The sequence below is a fragment of the Sphaerodactylus townsendi genome, unplaced genomic scaffold (genome assembly GCF_021028975.2).
Source record: "Sphaerodactylus townsendi isolate TG3544 unplaced genomic scaffold, MPM_Stown_v2.3 scaffold_310, whole genome shotgun sequence".
NCBI lineage: Eukaryota > Metazoa > Chordata > Lepidosauria > Squamata > Sphaerodactylidae > Sphaerodactylus > Sphaerodactylus townsendi.
Window position 1 is genome coordinate 3,722 of NW_025950485.1, and position 10,589 is coordinate 14,310.

Genomic DNA, 10,589 nt, shown 5'->3' on the forward strand with positions numbered 1-10,589 from the left:
TCTGGAAATATGATATATTTTTGTAATGCAGATGGAGAGCCATGAGAGGCAGTGTGGTGTAGTGGTCAGAGGACCTGCAGAGGACCACAGAGACCTGGGCTCAATTATTTCAAATCCTCGGTCACCTCAGGCCTGCTAGTTTCTCAGCCAAACCTACCTTGCAGGGCTGTTGTGAAAAGACATGTTGCACAGGGATCCTGAACTCACTGGAGGAAGGGACTGATGCACTTTCCCTAGGTGGTTTGACAGCCCTCTGTGATTTTGTCTAAATCGGTTGGAAGGAAGGAAGGAAGGAAGGAAGGAAGGAAGGAAGGAAGGAAGGAAGGAAGGAAGGAAGGAGGGAGGGAGGGAGGGAGGGAGGGAGGGAGGGAAGGAAGGAAGGAAGGAAGGAAGGAAGGAAGGAAGGAAGGAAGGAGGGAGGGAGGGAGGGAGGGAGGGAGGGAGGGAGGGAGGGAGGCAGGCAGGCAGGCAGGCAGGCAGGAAGGAAGGAAGGAAGGAAATAAACAATGGACAGAATTCAAATGCTGGAACAACAGCATAAAATTGCCTTAAAACAATTTTAACTGGATGGATGGATGGATGGATGGATGGTAGGTAGGTAGGTAGGTAGGTAGGTAGGTAGGTAGGTAGGTAGGTAGGTAGGTAGGTAGGTAGGTAGGAGCAGCAGTGGCGAGGGAGCTAAGAGCCTCGTAAAACCAATCTGGAGGAACCGGGTTTGATTCCCAGCTCTGCCGCCTGAGCTGTGGAGGCTTATCTGGGGAATTCGGATTAGCCTGTGCACGCCCACACACGCCAGCTGGGTGACCTGGGGCTAGTCACAGCTTCTCGGCGCTCTCTCAGCCCCACCTACCTCACAGAGTGTTTGTTGTGAGGGGGGAAGTGAAAGGAGATTGTCAGCCCCTTTGAGTTTCCTGCAGGAGAGAAAGGGGGGATATAAATCCAAACTCCTTCTTCTTCTTGGTAGGTAGGTATTGCCTCCAGACTATATATTCCGAAACATCTCCTTCCCAAAGAGAGCTAGTTATTTAGCAGGGTTGTCTTATGGCAGATGTCTTCATGGACTGCAATTCCCATCAGCCCCTGCCAGCATGGCCAACTGGGGCTGATGGGAATTGCAGTCCATGAACACCTGGAGTGCCATAGGTTGGCCACCCTGGTCCGAACCCTCCATTAAACTGAACTGCCCATTCTTCTGGCTGGTCGAATTTGCTGTCCTGGCCGTGGAGAGATCCCCAAAAGCCAGCCAGCCGGTCCTCCTCCTCCTCGTACGAAGGGGCTCCGGCGCGTTCCCGGGTCGCGGCGCGTGCCCGCGAGCTGGGGCGGGGCGCGGAGGAGCCACGCCTGGCGGGACCCACGTGGCGCCCCGGAGGAGCGGAGCCCCGACCCGGCAGCCATGCAGGAGGCCGAGCGCTGCGGCGTGTGCCCGGAGGGGAGGACCGGCGCCCGGCCAAGTACCGCTGCCCGGGCTGCAGGGCCAGATAGTGAGTGGCGGGGCCGGGGGGCGCTTGCGTGGGGCGGGGGGGCCTGCAGAGATCCTTGCTCGGAGGGGGGCTGCAGCAACCGCGATCCTTAGACCCTTGCAGGGACTCTGCACATGCTCAGAGGGCACTCAGGTGGGCTGGGCGCGCTCCGGGGGGAGGGAGACCGCAGTGCTCTCCGCTCCCCGAATCAGGGTTGCAATAGTGTTGGAAGCACCGTCCAGTGGGGCTTCTCAGTGGTAAGATGCCCTCTGCGTGTGCTCAGAGACGCTCCTCCTTTTGTCCATGCACTGGGATATGCCGCGGCAGGGGTGCCCAACGCTGGCCCTCGCCCTGCTGGCAGGGGCTGATGGGAATCGTAGTCCACCAACCTCTGGAAGGGCCCGCGTTGGACACCCCTCTCCTGGCACGGGCGAAGCAACTACAGATAGTAGGATGGGGGTGGTAGTGGTTGCTCCTCTCCCCCCAGAATCCTGGGGCTTGTAGTTTGCTGAACGTGGTGGGGATTAGGGACGGGATGTGGCTGAACTACAAGTCCCAGAATCCCCTGGGGGAAGTGACCTGAGCGTCTTTCCGCCGAGTTGAGTGTTTAAATTATTGCACGTGTGTGAATTGGCACTCTGCATTCGGACTTGTCTTGATCCCATTACTGGCCACACCCTTTGCAGTTAAATTATAACTTGTTTCAGAATCTTTGAATTCAGTCCCACTTTATTTCACTTTGTGTTATTCTAAATTAAATGCGGCGAACCTTTGGCACTCCAGATGTTATGGACTACAATTCCCATCAGCCTGGGCTGATGGGAATTGTAGTCCATAACATCTGGAGTGCCAAAGGGTTGCCACCACTAAGGCAGAATAGAAATTTAAGAACATAAGAACGAGCCTGCTGGATCAAACCAGAGTCCATCTAGTCCAGCACTCTGCTACTCGCAGTGGCCCACCAGGTGCCTTTGGGAGCTCACCTGCAGGAGGTGAAAGCAATGGCCTTCTGCTGCTGCTGCTGCTCCTGAGCACCTGGACTGTTAAGGCATTTGCAACCTCAGATCAAGGAGGATCAAGATTGGGGGCCATACATTGACTTCTCCTCCATAAATCTGTCCAAGCCCTTTTTAAAGCTATCCAGGTTAGTGGCCATCACCACCTCCTGTGGCAGCATATTCCAAACACCAATCACCCGTTGCGTGAAGAAGTGCTTCCTTTGATTCGTCCTAATTCTTCCCCCCAGCATTTTCAATGAATGCCCCCTGGTTCTAGTATTGTGAGAAAGAGAGAAACATTTCTCTCTGTCAACAATATTTTCTACCCCATGCATAATTTTATAGACTTCAATCATATCCCCCCTCAGACATCTCCTCTGCAAACTAAAGAGTCCCAAACGCTGCAGCCTCTCCTCATAGGGAAGGTGCTCCAGTCCCTCAATCATCCTCGTTGCAATTTAAAGTGAAATAAAGTAAAAGGGGGGAGGCTTCAGGGGGGACGACTGAGGCCTGGCGAAGCCGGGCTCGGTGCAGTGAACAACAGTAAAATTGTGCGATGTAATAAAAATAATTCAATAACATCCCATCTAACAATCACCCCTACCCTAATTCAAGTTGAAACAGTAATAACATATATCACCTAATATTAGAACAAAGAATTTGCGTCATAGGGCTTCCCAGCGATGTAGGGAAACTTAACATTATCCAAAATCCTGAATACTAGCTGTTGGAGGGGACATGATGGGAGAGCATTTCCTTGATGCAATAGTGATCTGGCTGGCTGTATTAAGAAAGAGGTTGCATGGCTATTGATCTATGTGACGGTTCTTATGTTCTGAACTGCATTTTACGTTTCTTTTATGTCTTGCAGTTGTTCGGTGCCCTGCTACAAGAAGCACAAAGGTAGGGTGATTTTTTTTTCTTAGCCCCTGGATTTCTGGGACGGTTGGAATGGGATCTTTTCCTGGCAAATTATCTGATGCCATTGATGTGATGTCCCGAGTGTAACAAGATGTGATTTCAGCTTTAAACATGCCTGATATTAATTTTATATCTCAATAGCAACAAACATGTGGATTGAAATACTTATTTGGGGAAAAAATTGAACATGATTTAGTTATTTTTGATTTCTAAACTTTAATTGTTTTTATTGGCAATAATTCTTGTAAAAACATTCTTTTATGTTGCTTAAATTTAAAGGAGAAATCCGAAGGCCCAGAAAATGGTTGATGCATTTATTTCAGTTGGTGTTTAGATTTGACCTGGATCAGGTCTTTGTCCCTCCCCCCCTCCCCCCCAGTTATGTATTTAATTATGGTTTTATTTGCTGCCCTGATTACAAATCAGTAAGCCTCATCCTCTCTCTTGCAATTCCTGGAGATGATCACTCGATAAGAACCATTTTGCAAACTTTATTTCTGACAGTACAAAGAAATAATCGTGAGTCCTGTTCCCGGAACACCAAACCTGCCTTTTATTTTGTTTTATCGGCAGTGGCATCCCTTTCGTTGCAGCTTTCATTTTCAAACGACCGTGTTTTCTAACATCTTGTCAAAATAAAGAGAATGGTTTCTTTTCTTCAGTGAAAGATAAAAACCCTCTGAAGGTTGGAGCAGCATCCTTATGAGGAGAGGCTGCAGCGTTTGGGGCTCTTTAGTTTGGAGAGGAGACGTCTGAGGGGGGAATATGATTGAAGTCTGTAAAATTTGCATGGGGTAGAAAATGTTGACAGAGAGAAATGTTTCTCTCTTTCTCACAATACTAGAACCAGGGGGCATTCATTGAAAATGCTGGGGGGAAGAATTAGGACTAATAAAAGGAAACATTTCTTCACGCAATGCGTGATTGGTGTTTGGAATATGCTGCCGCAGGAGGTGGTGATGGCCACTCACCTGGATAGCTTCAAAAAGGGCTTGGACAGATTTATGGAGGAGAAGTCGATCTATGGCTACCAATCTTGATCCTCCTTGATCTCAGATAGCAAATGCCTTAGCAGACCAGGTGCGCAGCAGCCATTGCTTTCACCTCCTGCAGGTGAGCTCCCAAAGGCACCTGGTGGGCCACTGCGAGTAGCAGAGTGCTGGACTAGATGGACTCTGGTCTGATCCAGCAGGCTTGTTCTTATGTTCTTAAGGTTTTCTGTTCGGTTTGCTGTTCTTGGGTCTGAGTGCATAATTCACAATTGATTTTCATGATCAGAAGCCAAATTTGCAAAACAGCTCTTATCATCAGATAGATCCTGGAGATGGAAGTGTTTTAATGGATTTATTCTTATGCAACTAGATAGTCCAGATTCTCTATCTGGATACGGAGTGAAACATCTCATTGCCACTGAGGGCACCTGCTGATTTTGGGTCAGATGTGCAATTTGGCCCACTTGCTTCCCACATGGTCCTGTTAGCTCTCATTTTATATATCAGTGGTGGTGAACCTTTTCGAGACCAAGTGCCCAAATTGCAACCCAAAACCCACTTATTTATTGCAAAGTGCCAACACAGCAATTTAACCTGAATACCGAGGTTTTAGTTTAGAAAAAAATGGTTGGCTCAGAGGCGTGTGTTACTCGGGGGTAAGCTGGGTGGTAGTTGGTGACTTTGCTTTGAAGCAACCATGCAACTCTTCCAACGGGTGAATCACAACCCTAGGAGGGTTTACTCAGAAGCAAGCCCCATTGCCAGCAACCAAGCTTACTCCCAGGTAAAGGATCGTGCTTTAGTTCTTCACATGAAAATCAGTGAGGTTTAACAGCGCTTAACAGGGTTACCTACACTGCTTCCCCAAAAATAGGTCTTAGGATTAATGCTAATAATCGAGCCCAGCGGCCCAGGCCAGCCTACATGTGGGGGGAGGGCACTCTGTTTGTGTGTGCCCACAGAGAGGGCTCTGAGTGTCACCTCTGGCACCCATGCCATAGGTTCACCACCACTGTTATATATTCTTCTGATATATCTTCCACCATTTGAGGGGGCGCAGAGTAGATGTCTGTGTATGTGTGGGGGTCATGTTTAAACAACCTGAGAGATGTCCCCACACGACAGTCATTCACCTTGTATAACTTGAATATCCCTGATTTGGAGCTCTTTTGCCTTTTGACCAGAACAATGCGTGCCGAAAGTGGATCCAGTTCCCCAGCCTGCAAGCGCAGAAACGTTGATGGATGTACACAGGGAGAAATCATTAAATGCTGAAGGTATTAACCCCTTTTCCACCTTGCTTGCTGCAATAAAAACCACCACCACCCCTCCTTCAATAGGGAGCTAAGAAAAGAAGAAGAAGAAGAAGAAGAAGAAGAGTTTGGATTTATATCCCCTCTTTCTCTCCTGTAGGAGACTCAAAGGGGCTTACAATCTCCTTGCCCTTCCTCCCTCACAACAAACACCCTGTGAGGCAGGTGGGGCTGAGAGAGCTCCGAGAAGCTGTGACTAGCCCAAGGTCACCCAGCTGGCGTGTGTGGGAGTGTACAGGCTAATCTGAATTCCCCAGATAAGCCTCCACAGCTCAGGCCGCAGAGCTGGGAATCAAACCCGGTTCCTTCAGATTAGATACATGAGCTCTTAACCTCCTACGCCACTGCTGCTCGAAAAAGGAAAACAAAAGTTTGAATCCCCCTTGTGCTAGGAAACTCACTGGGCGATTCTGGTCCCATCATAATTTCTCAGTGTGGCCTACCTCGTGACGATAAAGTATAGCCATTAAACTCTGTCTTCCAAAGAAAGGGTGCTAATTTTTTTTTTACCATTTAATTAAATTTTTTTCTTTTTAATTCCAGGCAGTGTTGTATCGTGTGATGTTTTAAATCTCTATGTTTTAAATCTTTTTGTATATTTTGTAATATTTTATAGCCTAAATGCCAATAATTAAGCCTAAATGCCAATAATAAATAATATAGCCTAAATGCCAATAATAAATGCCAATAAAGGCTTTGGATTGGATCAGATTGGACAATAAAGCAGAGGAGGGAAGAGCAATATGAGAAGGCACGTTGGGTCCCCAAAAGGGAGAGGCGTGGGATGTAAATAAAAAAGTAAACAATCAACACAGCCCCCCACCCCGCCCTCGTTCATTACATTTCATGGTACCAGTGTGTGAAAATGAGGTTTATTTGACAATAGGTGCAGGGAAAACCTTATCTAGGTTGGGAGTTTAGGAAGGATGCCTTCCCCATGCAAATGGCTCAATTCTAGAGTTGACAGTTTGCTCACAAGAAGAAGAAGAAGAGTTTGGATTTATATCCCCCCTTTCTCTCCTGCAGGAGACTCAAAGGGGCTGACAATCTCCTTGCCCTTCCCCCCTCACAACAAACACCCTGTGAGGGAGGTGGGGCTGAGAGAGCTCCGAACTGTGACTAGCCCAAGGTCACCCAGCTGGCGTGTATGGGAGTGCCCAGGCTAATCTGAATTCCCCAGATAAGCCTCCACAGCTCAGGCGGCAGAGAGGGGAATCAAACCCGGTTCCTCCAGATTAGTTACACGAGCTCTTAACCTCCTAAGCCATGAATCTCCTACTTCATTACCTCCTACTTCATGAATCAAATGGGTAAAAGGGTTTTTTAAAGGCCATTGTGAACAAAGGACCCCAAGGAGGAGGCTTTGCTATGGGGCGAGGTTTGCCTTTATATTTGTAGTCCCACCTTTCCTTGATGGAATTGAGTAGCTTCCGTGATTCTTCGTCCCGCTTCATTTGCCCTGACGACAACCTTGTGAGGTAGGTTAGGCTAAGTTTTCGACTACCGCTTGGTGAATGTTGGTTGTTAAGTACATTAAGAAGAAGAAAAAGAGTTGGATTTATATCCCCTCTTTCTCTCCTGTAAAGAGACTGAACGGGGCTGACAATCTCCTTTCCCTCCCCCACAACAAACACCCTGTGAGGTGGGTGGGGCTGAGAGAGCTCCAAAGAACTGTGACTAGCCCAAGGTCACCCAGCTGGCGCGTGTTGGAGTACCCAAGCTAATCCAGTTCAGCAGATAAGCCTCCACAGCTCAAGTGGCAGAGCGGGGAATCAAACCCGGTTCTCCAGATTAGAGTGCCCCTGCTCTTAACCGCTACACCACGCTGGCTCATTAGACACACCCCGACCCTGGTGTCATTATCCAACCTTTCGTTGCACGTTCATTTCAGCTGTTTTGTCCCTGCTGTTCTGCAGCGCGTCCTCGGTTGGCGAGTGACATCTTGACGGAAGACGAGGAGGAAGATAAGGTGCCTTTGCAGACCCTCCAGCAGCTAAGTAAGCTTTGCGATTAAAACTGTTGTTCTTTGCAGTGAATCCGGAGAACGCTGAATTGTCCATTCACACCCCCAGTTTCAATAGAAGAAGAATAATTTGGATTTATATCCCCCCTTTCTCACCTGTAAGGTGGCTTACAAGCTCCCTTCCCCCCCACAACAACACCCTGTGAGGTGGGTGGGGCTGAGAGAAATCCGTAGAGCTGTGACTTGCCCAAGGTCACCCAAGCTGGCGTGTGTTGGAGTGCACAGGCTAATCTAGTTCCCCAGATAAGCCTCCACAGCTCAAGCAGCAGAGCAGGGAATCAAACCCAGTTCTCCGGATTAGAGTGCACCTGCTCTTAACCACTACGCCACTGCTGCTCCTGCTCCTATTGATCTGTAGCAGAACACAATGAGCAACGTATCAACAGGCTGCCGTTCCCCCCCCTCCCCTTTTTCTTAGGGGATTTATTAGTAGGACGCCATAGGTATATCTGATATTAGGACGCTGCATTTTAATGGGGTTGGTTTTTAACATGTATAGACCCACTACTTAATGATTTATTGAATTAATTTTGATATGATTGATTTTATTTTGTGCTCTATCTATATGTTCTGTTCACCGCCCTGAGCCCTCCAGAGGAGGGTGGTTTATAAATATAATAAATAATAATAATAAGTAAATTGAAGTTGAACGATTGTGGTGAAAAAGAACAACAGTAATCCCACTGGTAGTCGGTGCTCTAGGAGGAATCCCAAGAAATCTTGAAAAACATCTGGAAAGCCTAAACTTGGACAGAACATCAGTCCACCTGCTGCAGAAAGCAGCACTTCTAGGAACTGCACATATTCTACGCAAATACCTCTAATATCCTAGGTCGATATTCAGAGAGGAATTCCAGACACTTGTGCTGTGTTGTTATGTGTATAATAATAATAATAATAATAATAATAATAATAATAATAATAATAATAATAATAAAAATAAAAATAAAAAAATAACTAAAATTAATTATCTGGAGCTTGCAGGAATATAAGATGTGTTCTGAGTTTGGTCCCTGAAAGACCCTGGAAATTCCGTGCCTTAGTCAAGGGAAGGCCTGCCCAAAGAATCTCTTTAGTTTGGAGAGGAGACGTCTGAGGGGGGATATGATTGAAGTCTATAAAATTATGCATGGGGTAGAAAATGTTGACAGAGAGACATTTTTCTCTCTTTCTCACAATACTAGAACCAGGGGGCATTCATTGAAAATGCTGGGAGGAAGAATTAGGACTAATAAAAGGAAACACTTCTTCACACAACGTGTGATTGGTGTTTGGAATATGCTGCCACAGGAGGTGGTGATGGCCACTCACCTGGATAGCTTTCAAAAGGGCTTGGACAGATTTATGGAGGAGAAGTTGATCTATGGCTCCCAATCTTGATCCTCTTTGATCTCAGATTGCAAATGCCTTAGCAGACCAGGTGCTCAGGAGCAGCAGCAGCAGAAGGCCATTGCTTTCACATCCTGCATGTGAGCTCCCAAAGGCACCTGGTGGGCCACTGCGAGAAGCAGAATGCTGGACTAGATGGACTCTGGTCTGATCCAGCAGGCTAGTTCTTATGTTCTTAAGAATCATCCCAGCTCTGTCCTCCCGGGATCTGAACGTGTGTCTCTTATTACTCCTTTCCCTACAGATGAATCAGAAGAACTCCAAGGCCTTCTCCTCAATCCTCACCTCCGGCAGCTGCTTCTAGCTGTCGACCAGGCTGCGGACAAGAACTCCCTCATGCAAAAGCACATGCAGGAGCCGCTGTTTGTGGAGTTCGTGGATTGCTGCCTGCAGATCGTTGAGCCCCCCGAGAAAGAGAATGAGGTTCCTGAATGAACGTGGTTCAGGGGCGCGCAGGCGGAGGACAGGAACGTGGTTTGCTATTTATCTGAGCACAGATGGGCTTCTCTTATTGCTAAACAATGGATTCTCAGTCCTGTCCTTGCCGAGTAGATGAGGAATTGGTGGCTCCGGGCCTGGTCTTTGGAGATTATGTACCGGAAACAAGTTTCCTTTTGTGCTCCGAAATCCATCTTCCAGTTTTAGCTGTGTTGGAAATGGTGTCGCAGAAGCCTTAGGTTTGTAACAGGCCGGATATTTGACTTTACGATTAAGGGAGAAGGGCTTCCCTGCCTGTTTGAAATCCAGATTTTGCATTTCGTCGGAACGGTGATGAAGTCAGAATTGATTCCATCTAGTGGACCCGGTCAAGGAAAAACGGGCAGCGAATTAGCTTGGACACATCAGTGGCTCATTATGGGTTAACATCCATCCCCGACGTGTGTGTTTGTATGTGGCTTCTATGTCATCTTAATTCAGTAGGGGATCGAACAGGACACAAACAACATTGCCATCCTGTGAACTGTCTGGACAGATGTGAGAATAGAAGAATGAATGAAATCCTGGCAAAACAGCTATCAAAAACATATACTTATTGGAAAGAAATCAAATGGAGGGGCTAATCCTTCTCCCACCATCATGATAAGCTTTGGTCCCTGTTTGGGTGACGATAAAATGAAGGTGTACCGTCCACCAAGTTCCACTGACAAAAGGTTTTCTGCAGCCACATGGAGGGATATTTCCATGGAGATGTTTATGTGGAAGTACGAATTGGCGTTTAAAGCAGCAATTAATTTGCACCCGCTTTGCTTTCTGGGGCTTGAATGGTGGTTTTGGGCAGGTGAGGAACAACGGATCAAGTGGAGTGGCGATCTGGATCGGTTCTCAGAATCTTTTATCAAGCTTTGGACCCACTTCTGTGGTTTACATTGATCCAGAAGTAGGGCATGCTGCTTCCTGTGGTGAATCTTTAGGCAGGACTTGGAACAGGTGACCTTTTGACCAAATGTCCTAGATCCGTGGTGGCGAACCTTTGGCACTCCAGATGTTGTGGA

General features: G+C 47.5%; 1 protein-coding gene across 1 annotated transcript; it reads left to right on the plus strand.

Annotated features, from left to right (window-relative positions):
* Positions 1-1,168: 1,168 nt before the first annotated feature.
* ZNHIT3 (zinc finger HIT-type containing 3) lies at positions 1,169-10,501 on the plus strand. Its single transcript, XM_048482961.1, is given in 6 exon segments — positions 1,169-1,432; positions 1,435-1,481; positions 3,330-3,361; positions 5,556-5,648; positions 7,601-7,681; positions 9,341-10,501. Coding segments are annotated over 6 exon segments (483 nt in total). The 5' UTR covers positions 1,169-1,393; the 3' UTR covers positions 9,532-10,501.
* Positions 10,502-10,589: the final 88 nt, after the last annotated feature.